Source organism: Otolemur garnettii, unplaced genomic scaffold (assembly GCF_000181295.1).
Source record: "Otolemur garnettii isolate 467f Iridium unplaced genomic scaffold, OtoGar3 scaffold00030, whole genome shotgun sequence".
Lineage (NCBI taxonomy): Eukaryota > Metazoa > Chordata > Mammalia > Primates > Galagidae > Otolemur > Otolemur garnettii.
In genome coordinates, this window is record NW_003852425.1 from 8,308,359 (window position 1) to 8,331,484 (window position 23,126).

Here is a 23,126-nt window from a genome sequence, read left to right on the forward strand (position 1 = left end):
ATCCCTATTCACCTTCAAACCACAGATATTTCCTACACTGTCATTCCTAAAAAGGGGTCACTGTCAAAGGCGTCTTTCTACCTAAAAGTCCTTCCCGTGGCCAGCAGTAGGCGGTGGCTGATGCACACAAACTATGTCTGTCCAGTTGAACCTCTGTAAGTTGACCACCCAAGGGACTGTAACAAACTGGTCAACAGAAGAAGGTGGTCACCGTAAGGGACTTCCACTGAGTACTTGTGGTGCATGTCTGGTCTATGATAACTAGGTCAAATTATGAGGTGGTCAATGTAGGGATGTAGTCAAATATTAAGGTTCTACTGTATATATAAAGAAAAGACCATCCTGTGAAGGGCTCATTGGTGGTGGCAGAATTTTTGACCCAGGATTTCAGCTTTTCAAAGCATTCAATGCCAGAAAATCAGAAGAATACGTGTATGTGTAAAATAGTGCCAGAGGAACAGAAGATGGGCCAAATTTTCACTTTAGGATAAGATTTCTTTTCAAAAGGTGTTTGGACGCCCTTCTTCTCCTGGTCTATACATACCTTCTTGGAGTGAGCATTCTAAAGATTAGTTTAAAATGTCTAACCTTAAAAACTTATTTTCACATAGCTTGATTCCCCAACTTTTAAATTTCTCTTTCTTCACATTAATCTTTGTCAATCTAGAAATAGAAACAAACTGCGTATCTTTCCTGACTTCAAAAGGACACTGTGAGTACTTCTTTATTTTTCCACTTTAGATGTATTTTTCATGTTTTTCTTTCATTCTACCATTGTTAACTAGATAGCATTTCCCACTCTTACTTAGAGCTATTCAATTCTCCTGCTTCAAAGTCAATGATTCTGTGGAGTCTATTCCTTAATCAACTAAAATCTAACAGAATAGCAGTGAATGAAATTCTAAAGACCATAATCCAGCAGTCATCAGGTCCTATTTATTGAGTAACCTCACGTTTACGGTACTTACTGTGCAAAGGTGAACACATTCATCTCAATTCTGAGACATCTTCTACCACGAAAGATAAATAAGCTAGATGCTATTTTTCTCTCTTCCTTGTTAAATCTCTCCAAGTAGAGAGTGTACCTGGCATTTACTTTCAGTAGCTCTCCTGGGGACCTACAGTGCATGTCGTGCACACAGTGAACACAGGGGTCAGCCTGGTCTGGAGGCTCTGGTTGGTCTCTAAAACATACGTTATCTTTGCTCTTACTGTTTGATTCATCATTTCTCAACTAAAGCAGAGAAAAAAGAAGAGCATAAAAAGAAAGAAAATGGAATAGAAAGAGGTTATTAGAGGAGCTATGAAACTAGATAGAAAAGAAAAAGGAATAAAATCCTTAGAGATGAAGCAGGCAGTGAGATGAGAGGAATGTAGTGTTAATGAAGGCAAGAAAGATTACTGAGTTCTTATTGATCCTCTAAGTCCTGTTATCTGCATGTTCCCTGCTTGAGATTACTTTTTATTATCTCCATGTCTTCGTGTATATAACACTCATAAATATTGACAGTGAAGATCTAAGGAAAATTCTGGTCTTAAGTTGGTTTGAACATTTCATCCACGGACTCGCAAACCTTGCCCTTCTTTGAGGAGGGTGCTTTTCATCTCTTGCCTAGACATTGTGATATTCTCTTAGCTGCTTTTGGACTTCATGCAGCCACCAGGGTTACAGGCTCACAGCAAAAGTCCCTGAGAGCCTCTTCCTCTGCAGAATTGCTTGAACCTCTGTAGTGAGTCACCTGCCTCTCCCTCGAGCCCTAGTTCTCAACATATATACTCTACTTCCTAAAAATAACCAAAAACTAGAGTCCATACCTTTATTATGTTCCTAAAAAAACTTGTAGGAGGAAAGGAGTATTTCTGGAATTCCATCTCTTTCATACTGGCTGCCTATTAAGTGATAACTTCTCTTTTAAATTGCAATTCAGATCTAACATCCTCTGGGAGGATTCTTCCCACTCAGTTTCTCTCTAGACTACAGAATAGCTTTCTCCCTCTCTGAGGCCTTTGAGTCACTTGGTGCACTCATATCACGTTGTACTCATGTATTTATGTGTCAAGCTGCCCAGTTACTGTGAGTGCCTTGATCTCTGTATCCCAGAGTCTAGAAGAGAGTCTGGGACATACCAGAGAATCAGTACTAGGCAAACTGAATTGTTGACATTATCCAATATTTACAAAACCTTGAAACGACAAACATACTTACTGGGTAATCATTAACATAATATTTTGTGTATAGTAAATGGAAAATTCCTAGATAAATGCTCCAGAATTTACTGTGGCTCTCCTGGGAATCAAAAGAGAGAGGAGGCCACACAAGTAGAATTAGATAAACTTTTGATGTCATTATCATCATTGGTGATAATGGTAAACAGAAATGAGAATGATATTCCTTTCCTCTGCCCAGGAATTATTTTTAGATCTCCAATTTCCCAATACTCAGCTATAATTTCAGAATGCAGATTATTTTTTCTGCTCCAAAGTTTCTTTCTGATAAAATATCTCTGCTGCAGTTGAGCCACTAGTCTAATTTAATCTATGTCTATAAATCAAAATACCAGAACATGAAGAAAATTGTTATTTCTTGTAACTATGATCTCTCAATTCTAAGTAAGAATACATAAACACTTTTGCTTTTTACTGGTAAAATTATCATTATAGAGTTTTAATACTTTGAACCTTGCATTAATTAAAATCCATCCTCCAGAGATCAGTGTTCAAATCTGAGTAAGAAGAGACAAAATCTCCCTAGAGAAAAGAGGGCAAATACCATAGGAACTGACAGATTTTAAACAGACAACGAAAACACCTACATTTGTTGTTTTAGCCTCTTATTGCTCAAATGAGCTTTCAGAACCTATTCACTGACAATACGTGGACCCAAGCAAGAACGATATTTGCAACAAAGAACACATGCCAGAAGCAAGCTTATTTCTAATACCTTTAAACCTCACTGTCCCTTCAAATCAGACTTAATCCTGATTTAGCAATGTGTGGGTGTATGTCTGTCTGATAGTCAGTGAAACTCAGTTTTTAGAAATTTGTGGGACTAGAAACTTTTTATCTAGGAGTATGCTCTGAGTGTTATGTTTAAATGGAGATGGAAAATTATATAATTTGTTCTGACCACACTATCATTATTAGCACATATACGTGAAAGTTTATTCAAGAAACAATTTAGTATCTTATTGCTTCAAGTAATGAGATGTACAATTAAAAGTGGTAGAAATGTTGAGAAACCGTTATTATCCTCTATGAGATGTCACGCAGGAGAATTCCAAAGCTGCCATCTTTCTTCTCTGCCTTCAAGACTAGTTAGGTTTCCCTTCATAAATACGAGACAGAAAAACAGTTCCCAACATTATGTGCAGACCCTCGACCATGCCAATGAAACAGAAATGGCCTTTTCTCTCTTGGGTCTCCTTTTATTAAAGGGATACTTTTCCCAGAATTTACCAGCAGACTGCCCCTCAGAACTCATTGTGCAGGAAGAGGTCATAGGACCTTGCCCTAGCTGCAAGGGAGGCTGGGAAAAGAAGTTCTGGCACCTTCTGCCTTTCTAAAAGAGAAATTGGCTCTACCAATGAAGAATGAGGCTGGAATGCAAGATGGCTTTAATGTGTCAAATAATGTAAAGTTAAATGATGTCTACAATGCCCACTAAATTTGTAAACAGTATCAAGCATAGTCCTTGGTACTAACATAGAGAGTAATTTGTTTTAGAGTGGCCCTGTTTTGATTTCATTGACCTCTAGAACTATAGTCAGCCTTGCAAGATAACACCTTTCCCAAGGTGTCATTTTGTTCCTTCAGACTTCACCAGTGAAGCCAAATAATCTGATTTAACTAGCCTCTCCACAAGACCCACCCTCCATCACCAGCAACTGATTGGTGAATCAGACCACCTGAAACCCTATGCATTTAAACCCATATCCCACAACCCACTGTAAAGCCCTTGCCATTAGTCAGGGAGAGAGATAAATTTGATCCTATTTTTTTTTTAATTTTTTTTTGCAGTTTTTGGCCAGGGCTGGGTTTGAACCTGCCACCTCTGGCATATGGAGCTGGCGCCCTACTCCGTTGAGCCACAGGCGCCACCCTGATCCTATTTTTCCTGTTCTCCTGACTGACTTCTTCAGTGTTTCAATAATTAGCTCTTTGTGTGGCAAGTGGTGGTACCAAGGCTGTTACCCAACCCCTTTATGGGTTCAGTAACAGGCATTTCATGAACTTGAATACACTGTGAACATGGTAGAAGACTCCATGAATAGTAATGGGAACTTTGAGAATTTACTTCTTGTTTTTAAATAACTTCCTGCACAGTATATTAAGCTATTGTCTCTCAAGTTTACATCCATCTTTCTAGAGCCCATTTTATGATGCCAAGGTTTGAATTTCCAGCCACAGTTTTCCTTCTCCCGCTGGTTCCCTGTGTGATTTTGCCATGGGAGGGCATGAGGGAGAGAGGCAGGGGAAGGCTGGAGGGAAGGAAGGAAAGAGCTCCTTCCTATGTGCTGAGTCTGGTCTTCTGCCTATCATTCTGCACTATGTCACCCTAGAGCCACCCTTTCACCTGGCCGTGGCAGGCCGCAGGTGACTCCAACTGTTGGTTTTCCCGGTGCTCAGGGACTCCAGCTCAGTGCCCCTTGTCAACGGCACCACAGCCAGCTGCTGGAGCATCATCCTCAGAGGTCAGAGTTCCAGCCTCACAGGTGGTTCTTCAGAGCCCAGAGACACCCACATCAGCCAAACAGTGAGCCCTCGTCACAGCTCTGAGAGCACCTGCTTCCGTGCTCCACGTTGGAATAACTTCAATCTCTTCACTTTGTTTTCTGAAGTCGCTAACCTCCACAACACCTCGTTCCGTGTCTCAGCTCCTCCACAGCTACTCACCGATTTGGTATCAGTGGGTCCTCTGATAAGCTACTTCTGTTGATTTAGCATTTTTTTAACCCAAAGGAGCTTTTACTATCTGATCTTTTCCTGAATTATTATAATCACATCCACCTCCTTTTTTCTTTGATGCTTAGATCCTGTGCTGACTTTGACGATTCTGAAGGGTTAGCTGCCTCCCTGGGCAACTGTCCAGCACTGTCATCTCAGTCTCTACCAGGATCTGAACCAGGAAGCTACGTGCTGTGAGAGCAGATTGAATAGCTCCTCAACAATCTCTTTGTATTTTTTTATTCAGTACTACCCTCCATATAGATAAATTTCTCTAGGCTCTGAAGTCATTTAAAATTAAGACATATCAAAGAGAACTATGGCTAGAAAAAGAGAAGGCAGGCTGGGAAAATGAGGGGGAGAACGGCATTTTGGAAAGAGAGGAATGGCAGGATATCAGTGGTGACAAGGAAAGAGCTGGATGTGGTGGTGGCAGTACGAGACATCAGTGGATTCAGAATATTCCCCAGTTATCTCTCTGAGTCAATGGGAAAGGGGGCTTTATGGTTTGTCAGTGTGCTAGAACGAGATGACCCTAGATGGCCCTATACTGTTTAATCTGGGACAACAGGAATTCATTTCAAGAAGAGAGAATCCACAAGAAAGCTTACGGATTTGCTTTTAAAGGCTTACTTGGAATGAATTCAAATCCCAAGGGGTTTTGAAATACAGTTTCAAAGGCTTCACAAATGCTATTTAAAGCCCAAAGAGCAGAAGGAACAAGGTTACAGTTAGGGAAATACTGTATAATATGTGGAGCAAGAATTAGGATGGAATGGGGATGGAGGGAAGGATTGTGAGCCGTGTTACATAAGGGGTATAATTATACCTGTAACATATTTCCCTAGAACTCTGCAATCTTTCAGTGTTCTGCTTCTGTGCTCTCAACAACCAAGCTCGATATAGTCATATAACTGGGATCCAGAGCAAATGTGACATGTATCGCTGATTACTTTGAGTTCCCAACTGTCCTATTTTTCATAGCTATCTATAGCAAGGCAGTTAACAATAAACTATTTCATAAATGCCAGCCATTTCTCACAAGTTTTAAATTGCTTTGCTTTCTACCTGTGAAACACTTAGGGACATCATTTTAATTTTCTGCAACTAATCAGATACAATCTGACTTTTTTATTTCTTTTTTTTTTTTTTTTGCAATTTTTGGCCAGGGCCAGGTTTGAACCTACCACCTCCGGTATATGGGGCCGGCGCCCTACTCCTTTGAGCCACAGGTGCCGCCCAAGATAATCTGATTTTTATAAAGCTTCTTTAAAAGAATGTTTGACTTGAATGTGGTAGCTTACCTCCCAAATTAGAACTCTGCGAACAGAAAAGATAACATTTTTTAAGGCAGGATTTTCAGTAGATTAAGTAATTTATCTTTGAAGACCTGAACCAGAAGTTTAGGAACTCTACTTCCTCCATTCTATGCGGGGCACCCCTATAAGGAGCATCCCTGCTTGAGCTTTTCTCCCCCTTAATTAGCATAACTCCAGTGGTGGAAAATTCTGATGCCGAGAACATGCATTTCTCCTTCACTGAATGAGAATAGCTTCCCCAGTCTGCTACTTAAGGGATCCTTAAATTGAAGTACGCCCGCTGTGATAAGCCAAGAGCATCAAGAGCTGATTTAAATGGATGGAGGTAACTGGAAAGTATATGCTGACGTAGGTGAGTATTGAATGACAGGGAAACAATCAAATGAGCGTAAGGGAGCTGAGAAAGAATTTCATGCGTGGTGGCAAGTTACATAGCTTTGTTGGCTATGAAATGAGTAGGAAAATGAGAGTGAAGCTGATCATGACCAGGGCCACCAGAAAGTCCAGCTATAGAATAGGGGCAGTCACTGAATGTTTTGATGAATTTTCACTTACTCATTCAGTAAATATTCACTGAGTACCTACTATTACCAGGTACTATTTTAGGCACTGGGAATATAAAAATGAATAGAGCAAAGTTCCTACTTTATGAAAAGACAGTAAACACTACACACACAGACAAAATAAGGTACAATTGCAAATAATTATAAATGTAAAAAAAGATGATGACAAACGGTAATGGGATTAAAGATGGCTTAGAGAGGGAGTGGGGAGCATTACTGCAGGCAGGGTGGTCAGAGAAGGGCTTTCTGGAGAGGAGACAAGGCAGCGGCCTCAGAAAGTTACGATGCACTAGCGTTCCAGGAAGAGAAACAGCCAGGACCCCGAGATGAGAAAGAGCTTACATCTCTCTCAGGGTCACTAAACAAGGTCACTGTGGCTCATGCACCGTGCGGGAGAATGAAAATAGTACGTAGTGAGATTGGAAGGGCAGGAAGGAACTTGCCTATGTAGGGCACCATAGAGTGCGTTAAGCAATTTTGATTTTATCCTATTTTCAATGGGACGCCCTTGGTCAGGCAGGGGGAACATGTGGCCCTCTAGGTTTAACCTTCTGACTGAATCCAAATTTTATAGAATACATCCTTTTATTTTTATTAATGTGTTTTTATTCGTATTTTGTATTTTTATTTTTTAAATGAACTTATTTAAAATACCAAAACATAAAAGAAGTTTAATTAAGTAATCCTAGATTGACCGGAACACTTAGAACATTAGTAAGTCACGAGGGCTAAACTGCTGGCTGCTATGCTCATGATTTAGTTCTAACTTCCCTCGTCTGACGGGGGCCACTACCTCCCACACAGGGCTGCGACAAGAGTTCAAGGGAGTCGAGGACGCCAGTCTGTGAATAGCTTTTGAAACTGGTGCACTGCGTTTCTGTTTGAAGTGGAATCTGTGAATAGTTGCCCAGCTCAACAGTACTTTTTTTTTCTTTTTTTTTTTTTTTTAGACAGAGCCTCAAGCTGTCCCCCTGGGTAGAGTGCCGTGGCATCACAGCTCACAGCAACCTCCAACTCCTGGGCTCAAGCGAGTCTCCTGCCTCCGCCTCCCAAGTAGCTGGGACCACAGGCACCCGCCAAAACGCCCGGCTATTTTTTGGTTGCAGCCTTCATTGTTGTTTGGCGGGTCCGGGCTGGGGATTCGAACCCGCCATCTTAGGTGTACATGGCTGGTGCCTTAGCTGGTTGAGCTATAGGCGCCGAGCCTCAACAGTACTTATTAATTGTCTGCTTAACAGCCCATCACGTCCAAGAAGATGAAGAGAACGCTGAATGAAGAAAACAGATTTTTTCAATGAGGATTGGAAATTGTAATGTTATCTTCTTTCTGTTAAAAAGGAGATAATTTGCCTGCTTTGTAATACTGCAATATCAACATTAAAGAAATCCAATGTTTATCAGCATTATAACACTCACAAGAACTACCAATGTTTTAAATTAGGGGAGACACATACAAGGTTGTACCACAGAAATTAAAAGATGAAAAGCAAGAGCAAAGACTATTCTTCCAAGCAGCAATAAGATGTGGAGATAATGACACTGAACCAACATATAAAGTAGCTGATGTACCTGGGAAAAAAGGGAAGCCAATCAAGTGCAGATATCGTGAGAGAATGCATCAATGAAGTTGTAGGATGCTTAGACCCCGATAATGTTTCAAAGCACAAACAACTGCTCCTTTTAAGGATGACCATAACTGATCAGCAGCATGAATTAGCCTGCAAATTTAACAGAACAACTTCATGCAATAGTTCAAAAGGAAAATTTATTATTATTCAATCACTTTGGATGAATCAACTGATACTACTGACCAGGCATAGCCTTTATATGTCATTCAGAAGATTTTCTTTGCTATGAAGCATTATTCCCTCTGGGCACTCCTGTGAACAGAACATGGGGAATGAATATCTTCAAAAGCTTTCAAGATAAATGTTACGAAGTTGGCCTGACTTTGGTAACTTAGTGAGTGTAGGTACAGACAGTGCACCTTCCATGACAGGAAAACATGAAGGGTTTATTGCACAGATAAAAGAAGTATTTACAGATCTAGATGCTCTCACTTCTTTCCCTTGTATCTTGCATCAGGAAAATCTCTGTGCTACTATTGTGACAAGTTATAGGTTATCGGCTATGTTTATGCCAATGTTAACATGCTAACGTTGAACGAGGAGGTGCTCAGTGTGGATTTCTCATATCATTCTACACTGCATTGGCTATCTCAGGGACAGGTGTTAGCCTAAATTTTATCTCGGTGAGAACAGATAGCTAAATTTTATGAAGAACAGAATCAGCAAAGTGAATTACTGAAAGAAGATTTCTATAGGAATGCATTTCTGTGTGATCTTATGTCAAAGCAAAACAACTTGGATATTTATTTCCAAGTTAAAACTAAGTCTATATATGATATGTGGCAAAAAATCCAAGTATTTTGAAAAAAAGCTATCTTTTTCAAAAGACGTCATCTTCAAAAAGAAATTTCATAGGCAGATTCTCCCCAGTCAGCAAAGGTCATCAATGAGCAGGATGATGGATGTGAATTATCTGAAGAACACACAGCTGTTATAGACCTGTGAACTGGAGAATACAATGAAAGATTCACTGCCTTTGAGAACCACGACATCACATTCAAGTTCGCGTTTCAGCCTCATCTAGTTGACATCATTGCCAAAGGCACTTAAAGAACTACGGATGAAACTGATTGAGATCTTAGTAGAATGACATTTTAAAGTCATGGAAAAATGCAGTAGAATGCCCATGCATTCTGCAACCCACCCAAAAAATGCTTTCTTGCTTTTTAACTACTTATTGTTGCAAATCTACATTCTCCTCCCTAACCCAGATCAAGGTGCCCTTAAGGTCACCAGTGACTGATACACATCTAGAGGATCAACTCGAACTGCTGCCCTCCATGCTGCAACCAAATATCCAGATGCTTCCAACAAAAAGCCGACACAACAGAGTCATTACAAGATTGGTTAACTTTAAAATTAACAAACAGTTTTAATTTTTGAAATTGTTAAGTGCACAGTAGTTAGACTTTTACAAATTAATATACATTTTAAAGTATATCTAATTGAAGTTTTTTGAATACGGCCTTATTTGATTATAGATAAATTAACATGGCCTTCCAGCAAGAAAAGGTTCCTCACCCTGCCATTGGCAGTGTAAGCATAGAAATGGTATGATTGATTTGTAATTTAAATAATAACTGGATGAAATCGAGAGAATGGACATTAGGTAGTGGAAGTAGGTTACCCCTCTAGAAGTATCTGCGGCAGTCTGAGTGGGGTACGATGAAGACCAAGGCTCGGGCTATGGCTTAGTGAAGATGAAAAGTGGTCACATTCAGATTATAATTTGGAGGATGCAAGGTAAACAAATCAAGGGTGAAGTACAGGTTTTAACAAACAATTGCTGAATGGTAGTGCCACTTAATAAGATGAAGGAGCCTTGTAAGGGTTCTTTTTTTGTTTCACTGAATGAGAGAATCAACCAACAGCTTGATTTGCAGAGGTGGAAATGTGGGAATGAGGGATGACTCAAGTGAGACGTGGAAAAGTTATTAGGGTTCCTCCATGCTAAACAGGAAGTACTTCCACCAAAATGACATCATCTGCAAGGAGCAACTATGCTTTTATGGTGCAAAAAATTGCATCTAGGATGCAGTGAAAATTCAGGAATGGAGTGGAACGTGGAGAGAAGGTAGCAGACTAGAGAGTAGTAAAAGGCACATCTTTCGGCGTGTCACTCTAGCCCACAAGCAACAATTGTCCTTTTCCCTCAGAAAGACACTGGCCCAGTCCTGGCCAGCACCACTCGCACCTGCCCACCACTGATTAGATTAGAAAATGACGCCTGACTCCAGTGGGACCAAATGTAGCTCCTGGCCTGAAATCTGAAATTGAGATCCACTGATATTTGTGTCCGTTTTGAGTAAGATTCCAGTTTTTACTGTAACATGCTAACGCAAGAATGTTAAGTGGACCATCTGTCACTTTGTGAGTCTGAGAAGTAGAAAAGTTGGTTGGAAGGGAGCAACAGGAATCAGGTGAGGACAAAAGCTGCAGTGAGGGGAGGCAGGAGGGCTGACCACTGGCCAGGCTGCCTGCTGGGCGCCTGCCCAGACTGCAGCCTGCCAGCACATCCCTCTGAGGGCGTGCACCCTGGCACGTGCACCAAGGGCAAATGAGAAGCTCTCACAACAACCATATTGAAGATCACCCCATTTAGAAATAATGTCTTGTCAGTAGAACAGCATGGGAGGGGCGTGTGGCAGCCTGAGGGACCCATGTCCCTCCCCCCTCACTGTCACATCCCCACTCACTGTCTCACTTGGCATCAGTGCATAATGTGCCACTGTCCCAGAAAGGAAAAACAAAATCTGACAGACAACAGAATGTCACATAACTAGAAACATGAAAAGGGCATGAATTCAGCTGGGTGCATTGCAAACACACATACACAGTGTGCTGACATTCTAACTATACACACACATGCATACTAAATTCTCAGCACACGTCTTTGTAAAACTTTTTAATAGTAAAATACGCATACAGAAAAGTACATATATGTGTACTGAATGTTCACAGACTGAACTTATCTATGCAATTAGTGCCCGGGTCAAGGAACACAACATTAACCGCCTGTTTCTGATTTTATCACCTACTTGGGATATAGGTATTTTTGGATACATTTACAACATGCAATAAATCTTTAAATGCATATGTGAAGTTGCTTATCCTTTTTTCCCTCTTTTTTTGAGCATTGCTGTGACTTCTATACATTAGCTCATTTGATCTTTTCCACGACCTTGTTAGGTTGATTGCTATGCATATTTTATAAGAAGAAAACAAGGCTTAGAAGTGTTTGGTATTATGTTCAAGTTCACACAGCTAGAAACTGAACCCACCCTGTCTGATTCCCAAAGTACTCTTAACTGCTGTCCCAGCTGCCGGATTTGGGTAAAGTGATAGCAGGACACTGCCAGCAAGTTTGACTAGAGAATCTACAGCATATACTAATAAGAAATTCAGTCTTAAAATGGTTATTTAAGGAAGGCATGAGATTGCCATTATTGAACTCAGAAGTGACAAAATAAAAATAGTGATTATAAGAGACGATTCTACTTTTATATTTAAGAATGAGAACTGGAAGCAACTAGAGTAATTTTTTTCTTTTTTTGCTTATTTTGAAAATATGCCAGAAACAGCATGAGGGGGAACAGAATTAAGTTCATGGAGATGTGAAGAAAGATTCAAATGAATTTGGAAAGGTAGATGTGAGGAGAGAAGGAAATGGAAAAGTTGGAACTTGTTCCCAAGTTTGCAAGCCTCGGAAACCAGAAATAGTAAATATACTGTGCATGATGGAAATTCTGGAACGTGGTGGTGATTTAGGATGCAGTGAGAAGATGAATTTGATATTCACATACTCAGGAGTGGGGCTGCAGAGCAAAATTCTGTGGCATATTCTCTAGGTTTTATTCATCCCTGTTTCAAACTTTTTATTCCTTATCGTAACAGAAAGACCAAAACATTTTTATAGCAAGGAATAATTTGTAAGGGACACCCTTTAAAACCTATTGAACTTGGTGTTGATACCTTAATATTGTATTTGGTTAGACCACAGACCAGCTCTTTCTAGCAGCCCCATGCAACGATTGTGAAGGTTGTGTTTCCTTTTCTTCGTTGGTATATAAGCTACTTAGACATCAGGTTCTGTCCTCCTTCCCTCCCTTCTTCCCTACCTTCCCTTCCTTTCTCCTTTCCTTTCTGCTTTTTCTGTGGGCAAAATTCGCAGGACTGTGATTGGGTCACTGTGGCTGATTTCTTGAGATATTAAAAATGCTTTTAGTTAGATAACTAACTCTGAATAATAGACTATGTCCTAATTATGGACGTTATTTATAGATTTGTCTCTTTAACTAATCCTGATAAATATCTCCCCTTGGCCCTGTCCTGATTATTCAGAGAATAGTTTGTTCAGGCTTTCTATTCAATAAATGAATCACCAAAGTGTCCCTGCATGTATCAGACATCCTCAAATATACAGGAAGGTTTTAACCAGTAAAGTCTCATTTACGTAGGCAAATATTTCCCAGAGAATGCAATCCAAATAAGCTTCTTAAAATTATATGTATTTTTTGTAAATGTGGGTGCATTTATTTCCACCATTACAAAACTTGAGTTCCAGTTTAAAATATTAACATTAATTTTTCCTTAAAAGAATACAGTTGCTGCATTTTGTTTCTTCTGATTCATTCATTTCTTATCTTGGAAGCAAAGTCAGTAATCTCTGTTCTCCACGCTCCAGACACATCACAGTCCACCTGCCTTTACTTCTCTACCAAATTAACAAAACGACTAAAACGATAAAGAAGCAAACTCAGGAAATGAGGAAGAAACAGATGAGAAACAACTAAAGGGAAGAAAGTCTGATTTGGCCTCACAATAACAAAGTGGAAATTAATTTAGCAAACTTACACGTATATATATAGGAGGACTGCATCTATTTTTCAACAGAAAATATCAATTTATTCAAAATGTTTTCTAGTAAATATTTCATGCATTTTTGTTAGTTTTGCAGTTTATCAAAGATATACAAGTCTTTTAGTTAGATAACCAACTCCAAATAATAGACTATGTCATAAAGACTAACAGACCATGTGGCAAAGACTTCACACCATTGCCATTGCCTCATACTTACAGCCACTGCCTCCAGGATTTGTTTAACAGCATCAGCAGCATCTCGCTCACTATAGTATCCCTTCTCCACAATCCTAAAAAAGTAAATAAAAAATAAAGGACACATGTACTCAGTAGAGTGGGTGTTAACAAAAAGTCATTTACATCAATGTCAAAGAAGGTGCATTTACATTGGTGCAGCAGGCTTCCATAACACCAGGACAAAGATTTCTGTAAGCCGGCACTCTGAGACTTGAGTTTACTTAGGAAAATGAAATACATTTATTTTGCCTTGGCTTTAAATGCCCATCCCATTTGAGGAAAATTGTGAATCATACATACCAAATAGACTTTACCCAACAAAACACTCTCGTGTAATTACTACAGAACTTTAACGACTACTGATTCATGGCCAGTCTTGTTTAATCTATCCGCTCGACTGCTTCCTCTCCTTGTTATTCTGGAGTAAATATCAGACATCATATCATCTCATTTCTAGACATTTAAGGAGGTATCTCTAAAAGATAAGGGCTCTTTTAATCAAAACCACAGTGTCAGTATCATTATCTGTATATTATTAGTACAATAATTCCTTAATATTATCAAGATGCAGTGTGTTGAATTTCCATTTGCTTTAGACATGTTAAGCATTGTTTGTTTGACTCAGTATCCATATAAGGTTCAGGAAACTTAATTGATCAATATATCTGTCTCCTATTCTCTTTTAACCTTCAGGGTTCCTCTCCTCTCCTCTCCTCCCTCCTTCCCCTCCTCTCTTCTCTTCTCTCTCTCCATACACACACACACACACACACACACACACACACACACGCCTTTCTTATTTTTGCAATTCTTAATTATTTTCACTTACTAGTTTTCAAAACATATGTTGATTCATCCACACCTTCCAAGCTAGTCACTTCTTTAATGTTTCCCATAGCTCAGCAACCAGATTCTATCATCTTGGTGTCTTTGAAGCCATTTCTCTGCCCTCTCTGTTTCTTATTAATGGATAGTCAGAGCCAGAAGGGTCTTGATCGGATCCAGACTGACTTTTTAGCAGGTCCACTTTATAGGTGGCATTGTGTATTTCCATGTTCAATCATTCTCCACTTTGTGTTGTTTACAGCAGCTGATAATCAATGTCTAGATCCATGAGCTCATTAGAGGTTTCAAGTGGGTAAAACCTAATTCTATCATTGCCTCTCTTATTAGCTGAAAATTTTCTAGTGTTACAATTCTTATACAAAAGATAGGATACATTCTTAATTTTTTCCCCCTTTTTGAGAAGGAGTCTCACTCTGTCGCCCTGAGTAGAGTGCCTTGGTATCATCATAGCTCACAACAACCTCAAACTCTTGGGCTTCAGAGATCCTCCTGCCTCAGCCTCCTAGGACTACAGGAGTAGATCACAATGCCCAGCTAATATTTCTGTTTTTAGTAGAGATAGGTCTTGCTCTTGCTCAGGCTGTTCTCAAACTCTTGAGCTCAAGTGGTCCTCCCACCTCGGCCTCCCAGAGTGCTAGGGTTAGAAGCAAGAGTCACTATGTCCATCCAGATAAATTCTTAATTTTTTTAACTTACTAGTTTTCAAAACATATGTTGATTCACCCACACCTTCAAACTGTGGCCAATTAGTGTCTTTGTTTGCTTTCTTGGAATCACTTTGAAATTAGAGGTTTAACTGTATTTCATGTGTTTTAAATCTACTCTAACTCTTTTTCTCATTGATACAGAGATTGTCCCCTTTGGGGTCAGTGTGGGCTTTTCAATGACTTTTGATGTCTTTGGTGGCCCCTTTTTCATCTGGTGTGACACGATTCTCCAGGCTGGTTTTGCACACTTGCTGTTCCTGACCTGGGGAACAGCCATTTCTCCAAGGAGCACTATTTCCTTCTAGCAGAAGATAGTGGTAATATTTTTTAAAATTTTTATGTTTTATCCTTCCCTAAAAAACAGATACAAATACATATATTCACACCCACTCATTTCATCAATAATCAGACTGTGTTATGCTAATATGTACATAACCGTTTTCTATAATAAATCCTTCACTATGTGGTCCACTTCATGTGCTTTCTTTTTAATTTTAATTCTTTTGCAGTTAGGAATGTATTTTTGTTTTAATGTTTTTAACATAATGCTACAATACAATAATGTCAGTCTCTTCTTTTTTGGTTGGTCTGAGGGTTCTCTACTCTTGGTGATATTGGCATTTGCAATCCCCCAAGTATGAACCAACAATGTACAATATATACAGCTATCAGAATATGATATACAGCTATCAGAACTGGGGGGAAATAAGAACACCTTTAAAAAGGAAAACTTGGTTGCAGTATAATTATTAGCAACAAATAAAGTAAAAGATTGTTACTTCAAATGAGGTGTCAGGGGTGAGGAAAGGAGGCTTGATTATCTGAGTAGGTTGCTGACTCACTTTTCTCATGATGTAAAATGTGACAGAAAACCTGATGATAACTCGCTCTTATAGCATGAATACAATCAAGGGATTTTCTTTCAATTTAAAGGTTCTGGATTGAGTTATCCAGACTTATAAAATGATCTTTCAATTTAGAGTGCTTTTTCTTTTTCCTTCTTAATTTTGGGCAAGTTTTCTTTTTTAAAATTTTTTTTTCTTTTTTTGTTAAATCATAGCTGTGTACATTAATGCAGTCATGGGGTTCGGTGTGCTGGTTTTATATATAATTTGAAATATTTTCACCAAACTGGTTAACATAGCCTTCATGGGATTTTCTTAGTTATTTTTTCTTGAAGGAGAATGCTTTGCATTTTTCTTCCATTGCTTTGGTTTTCTTTAGGGAGTCCAATTATACATTATGAGTTTTCCTACTTTTGGTTTATATTGTTCTTTCTTCTATAATTTTCTTAATTTGAGCACAATACTGTATTAAGTTGTATTTTCATCTTTGTGTGTGTGTGCGTGGGCAATTCTTCCTGATATGTTCTCACTAGCTGAAGGAATTTTATTCTGTTCCTTACTTTCTGTTCTCTTCTAATCATTCTGTATTGGATTTAACATACATACTTTTCTATGACTAATAATTGTTAGGCCAAATTGGTGCAGTTAACCTTTTGACAGAGTGACAGGTCAAGATGTCCTTTCTAGTCTCGTGGCTCTCAACTTTCTGGTTATTTTCCTAAAGTTTCCAAGAATACAGACTTATCCTTTCTGAGATATGTGTCCTCAACTGCAGAAAATCCATTCCCTTGTCTTTCCCATCTCTACACTAATTAACTTATTCTTCCCAGTTTTCCCTAAATATAAGACTCTTTCCCCGAAAGGCTTTAGATGTTAGTTTCAAGAGTTCGCAGGCCATAATTATGCATCAGCCTTTCAGACCTCTGCACAGGTGCTCCCCGCATCCCGCTCAGAAATTTAGATGGCTAAAACCTCTCCCAATTCCAGGGGCTCTTTGGTATTGACCTGTCCTTCCCAGTAACTAGGAGATGTGGGAGATTTGAGTGCTTGCCTGTCCTTGGGTTCCCATTCGCCCACTCATTTCCTTCCCTTCCTCCTGCACACTGATAACGCCAAGTGGCTCTGAGTTGTCACTAGTTGGTCCTCAGCCAGTTGAATTTGAGGTTTCAGGGGAGTCCCTGTCACCTGGTTTTGTTGCAGATATCACCTGAATTTTGAGTTTTCCTGACCTACTTAACTCTGTTTCTTCTTATGGGAAGATTTGAGGAGACTGAAAAACTACTTTGCTGCTGTGTCTAACCGCCCAGAATTTCAGGAGAAGACGCCTTCCTAACAGCTGTAGATTACCACCTGTGTAAGATGTTTTCATTTGGTGCAAAGTTTGAAAATGGTCAATTCAAAACATAAAAGAGGGCGTTTCAACAGTTTTTTGTCATTTTGCATAGAAACTTTGCTTAGACAATGCCTCAAATTGCTATTTTTCAGGGAGGAGCTCCCTTTGGTTTATGTTTTCTTTAAGTGTTATGACAGGGAGCTGTAAGTTCTCAAAGTAGCTGGTATTAAAAAGTTGAATTTAGAATCCATTAACTATTTCTAAAGGAGGTAATAGAGGGGAAGGAAGAAAAGAACAAAACATAGCACAAAAGTAAAAAAAAAAATGTTTTAAAACAAACCTCAATGATTATAGTTATCAAGATTCAAAAAAAACTATATTAATACAAAAATTTCAATTATCTTAATTTACCTATTCAGTTATTTTGAACACTGGCAAGAAAGAGAGATTCATCTTCCTTTCAAAAAACCAAAGATGAAATATCCTTCCTTACTTTTTTTTTGGGGGGGGGCTATTTCTTTGGCATTAGGGTCAAACAAAATGAGAAAGCAGATTATAATATTCAGGAGATAATTATCAATTAGTTCTTGAAAATCATTTTCATATAATATTTCCTTATAAGACTCCAGATATTTCTAATTATAAATTAGTCTACTTACTAAAAATTTAGTTGAAATAATTTTTGTATAGTTTCTTAATATTTTAAAATGAAGTACATGGGAAGGAGGAAAGAAGGCTGCTGGGACAGAGCAAGTGGGGGCCTCTGGCTACCATGACATCATTCTCTGCATTTTGCTCTAACTTTGGATGCTGTGGTGCATCCATCGCCCAGCACGAATGTAATTAGTGTCTTCAACACTAACAGGAGTAGGTGTTGCTCCTGCAGCCTCAGGAGCTTAGGTTTCTCCAGTCTCCTTAAAGGGAGTTGTTACAAAGACTGAAAAGAATGGCTGGTAGTTAACTCTGTCCAACCTTCATTCTCCCAAGAGTATAAACTTGATTCCATTTTGACTCGAAAAAAAACTGCATTTTTCCCACAGTCACTCACCCAGTTTAGGACTTTTGTACCACTTCTTTGTAGTACCCTCCAGAAGGCACAACTCAGGTCCTGCACTTGGCACTCCTAGGCTGGAGCAGAAGCCACTTGCACAGCCAAGCGCCATGTCCCCAGCTGTGTGCTACAGCGCACAGTTCTTATGGGCATTAGCACCTCTGGGAGAGGCAGCGCTTTACACTAGAACTTCCTCTCTGCATTTTGCTTTATTACGAAGTCTCAAGCTTTCGCTTAGACATAGTGCTTGTGTGTTTTCACTTGGATATAATTTAGGATTAAATGCCTATTGTGGGCTAATTGTTTGTGTCTCCTCAAAATTTATATTTTGAAACCTAATCACCAATGTGATGGTGCTAAGGGGTGGGGGCCTTTGGGTGGTGATTCAGTGATGAGGACAGAGCCTTTGTGAATGTGATTATGGCCCTTACAGAAGACACCCTGCAGGGTTCCTCTGTCCTTCCATCATGGTGGGACCCAGAGAGAAAACACTGTCTACGAACCAAAGAGCACCCCCTTGACAGACACTCAGTCTACTGGGACCTTGATCTTGGACTTTCCAGACTACAGAACCATGGGAAATGAACTTTGGTGGTTTATAAGCCATTTAGTCTAAGGAATTTTTTCATAGCAACTGGGACGAACTAAGAACATGTCCTTATGTGAATTCCTAGGACCCCAAGAAGTGAATATTCTTGGGACTTGTTTTTGATAGGATGGAGGGACAAGTATTAGGGTTATGAAGAACATTTAATGGAAATTTTGCTAAATTTCCCTGAAATATGTGAAATTAATAAAGCCATTCATCTAACTAATCAGAGGGTGCATTACAACAGATATATCTATCTATTCAATTGATATTATAAAGTAGCTGCTATGTCCTGCCCACTCAGTAATAAACACCCATCCTCTGCACTCAGGACATTTCTCTTGGTGTAAGTAGACAGATAATATTCAATACAGTGTGTTAAAAAGACAGGCAATCTGTTCTGGAGGCTATGTAGGGGAGGAAAGAGTTTCCAGAAACAGCTACATCTCAGCTCAGACATGAAAGGTGCATGGAAGTTTTCTAGATGCAGGGAGGGTAGGAGCTGGGGGGGGGGGGGTGTCGGAGAAGAGCATGGGATTAGACAGGAAGATGTTTCTGTGTAATTTGAGCCAAGTACTGGATATAAAAAGAACAAGGTTTGAGATCTGCCCCAGATGACCATAGATGATGGAGAAAAATTACTTATAAACAAAAAAGCATTATCACAAGTGTAATACATATTATACTAAGGCTTGTATAGCCGAGGCTTTTATAAATTCTATAGTGAGAAACACCTCCAGGGTAGATGTGCAGGGCAGAGGCACCAACCGCCATACATCCTTACCTCGGCTCAAGGGGGCTCTGCACACCAGACCTTTCAACCACTACCCTTCTAGGCCACTCCTGCCAAAAGGAGTTCTGTTCCCGCATGACTGGTTAAAGTAGTTTGTCAGATTGTTGGTTAGGTTTCTAGAACTCAGACATTTGATTTTCAATATTTTATAAACTGTAGGCTGTCCGTAGCTGACAAGAAACATCAGTAGCACTGAACTTCTCAAGTCACAAATTCAGGTTTACAACTGACCAAGCAAAAGAAAATGAAATCTTGCAATTTTTTTCCTCTCCACTTCCATCACATGACTGCAGTAGATGTGTCTGGGCAATGCCTTCTGCAGGGCACTGTGGGAAAATTCTTAGCCTTCTCGCTAACAATCTAGCTGCGTGGGTCTCCCACACAGCTTTGCTGCAAGCCTTGATCATAGCAGGCAGTCAATGAATTATTTGTGGAATCAATACTAATTGACAAGTGACTGGATGACTGAAAAATTTCACACTGAGGACATTTGGACAATACCTTTGTCTATGTTCATCATCACAGGAAACAAAAGCCCTGGACTCAAGACACGACACCCACCCCAAGTGCACTGACCCCGGAGGGAGAACAGCCATATCCTGCTTCCCAGAGGAGAATGCAATAAATGGAAAGATTACTGCTGGCCTTAGGAATAAACTCAGAGTTACTTAGTTTTAAATATCACTGTACTAACATAAATCTTTTTTTTTTTTTTTGCAGTTTCTGGCCAGGGCTGGGTTTGAACCCACCACCTCTGGTATATGGGGCCAGCGCCCTACTCCTTTGAGCCACAGGCGCCACCCATAAATCTTTTTTAGAAAACTTATTTTAGACGAAATCCATGTCATTTAAATTCAGCAAAAGAGAGCTTTGTTTCATGAAGCGACACAGAACAATTCCTTCAGACAATTCAGATGGCACTTCAAAAAATTTGCCAATAAAACTGAACCACACATAGATAGTCAGGACTTTATAGCTTTACACAAAATAGTGACTTTGATTTTTAGAAGCAATGAAGTATTCCATCGTTGCAGGGGTTTCAAAGCTATACAAATAGAGGGATAATTTTGGTTGGCATCTTGGGGTTTTGTTTAAATTTAAACACAGTTACTGTCATGTTTCTTTTTACATTTAGCAAACTAATTGAATTTTAAGATCATTTTCAGGCTCGGCACCTGTGGCTCAAGCGGCTAAGGTGCCAGCCACATACACCTAAGGTGGCGGGTTCGAATCCCCAGCCCGGGCCTGCCAAACAACAATGATGGCTGCAACCAAAAAAATGGCCAGACGTTGTGGCAGGTGCCTGTAGTCCCAGCTACTTGGGAGGCTGAGGCAGGAGACTCGCTTGAGCCCAGGAGTTGGAGGTTGCTGTGAGCTGTGATGCCATGGCATTCTACCCAGGGGGACAGCTTGAGGCTCCGTCTCAAAAAAAAAAAAAAAAGATCATTTTCAAAGGCCCAGGGCCATGTAGTTTGTCTCTCTGCCACAAAATCTGTGGGCTAGGCTAGAAGGCTCAATGTAAAAACAAAATGTCTTCTAGGATTTTAATGACAACACTGACCCAGAAGGGTGCCCTGGGGTTCTAGTTCATACTGCACAGGCCCCTCAGATGCTAAAGGACCCAGCAGATATGTACCAGTCTGGGAAGGAAGCAGGTACATTTCCCTAAGCATCTGGGAAGCCCTCCCCTGGCCTCAGCAAGCCTTCCTGCTGAATAAAACTGCACTTTTTACTTCTAGGGCTGGCTATGTTGGTCTATGCACTCCTCTCCTCCCCAGTTGGCCTGTTTTCCTTCTTATCTAAAAATTATAGAATGAAAAAATACAGGCACTGCCTATGTCTCTCCCTGGACCTGCCTTAGCAGATGACTCTTGGGCATTTGCTTCTGTCACACTAATTGCTGCAAATTGAATTGAGCACATCTCCATCCAGGCAGTTAACGCAGGCATAGCAGCCGAAGGGCTCTAATCTGATCATATCCTGAGGCCCTCAGACTTCCTGGCACGTAGATTAGGAGCCAATTGCTCTGTCACTGATCGCAGCTTTCTCTCAAATGGCTGCATTATTAGATGACTGTAGGTCTATGCGAGAAAGACATTTGTCTGACAAGACTGTGAGCTGAAGGATCGAATAACACAGAACAAAAGCCCCAAATAATACAGAAGGTTCAGGAACCCAGGGTTAAGTTCTGCCAGCACCCCATTATGCTGTTACATACAAAGTTGTATGGAAATGAATTCTGCTGTGCCCTGTGAAAAGCTTCATTCATGCTTTTTCTATCTTATTGATGGTTATCTTTGCCATTTTGCTGCTTTAGTAAAATCCCTCCCAAAGAGTGATAAATTCATGGACTTAAAAAAGTAGTTTCAAAGGTACTACTAGTACCAGTTACATCTGAACATCAGAGAGAGAGTCAGGGGTTATAGATCAATGCGGGTGCTGGCCAGGGGGGTATAGATCAATGTGGGTGATGGCCAGTGGGGAGTTATAGGTCAATATGGGTACTGACCAGGGGGCTTATAGATCATGTGGGTGCTGGCCAGGGGGTTCTAGATCAATGTGGTTGCTGGCCAGGGAGGCTTCTAGATCAATGTGGGTGCTGACCCGAGGGTTACAGATCAATGTGGGTGCTGGCCAGGGAGGTTATAGATCAATGTGGGTGCTGGCCAAGGGGGTTATGGATCTATGTGAGTACTGGCCAAGGGGGGAGTTATAGATCAATGTGGGTGCTGGCCAGGGGGTTATAGATCAATGTGGGTGCTGGCCAGGGGGATTATAGATCAATGTGAGTGCTTGCCAGGGGGGTTATAGATCAATGTGAGTGCTGGCCAGGGGAGTTACAGATCAATGTGGGTGCTGGCCAGGGGAGTTACAGATCAATGTGGATGCTGGCCAGGGGGTTATAGATCAATGTGGGTGCTGGCCAGGGGGGTTATAGATCAATATGGGTTCTGTCCAGGGAGGTTATAGATCAATGTGGGTGCTGGCCAAGGGGGTTATGGATCTATGTGAGTGCTGGCCAAGGGGGGAGTTATAGATCAATGTGGGTGCTGCCCAGGGGAGTTATAGATCAATGTGGGTACTGCCCAGGGGAGTTATAGATCAATGTGGGTGCTGCCCAGGGGTTTCTAGATCAATGTGGGTGCTGGCCAGAGGGGTTCTAGATCAATGTGGGTGCTGACCAGGGGGGTTATAGATCAATGTGGGTGCTGACCAGGGGGGTTATAGATCAATGTGGGTGCTGGCCAGGGGAGTTATAGATCAATGTGGGTGCTGGCCAGGGGGGTTATAGATCAATGTGGGTGCTGGCCAGGGGAGTTATAGATCAATGTGGGTGCTGGCCAGGGGAGTTATAGATCCATGTGGGTGCTGGCCAGGGGAGTTATAGATCCATGTGGGTGCTGGCCAGGG

General features: G+C 40.4%; 1 protein-coding gene across 1 annotated transcript in view; it reads right to left on the bottom strand.

Moving 5' to 3' along the window:
• Nucleotides 1-23,126, bottom strand: part of CAMK4 (calcium/calmodulin dependent protein kinase IV) — a 204,612-nt gene that overhangs the window by 44,458 nt on the left and 137,028 nt on the right. Inside the window, exon 5 of the mRNA XM_012804613.2 lies at nt 13,532-13,604. Coding sequence (XP_012660067.1) covers nt 13,532-13,604 — 73 coding nt within the window. The remainder of the gene's footprint in view (nt 1-13,531; nt 13,605-23,126) is intronic.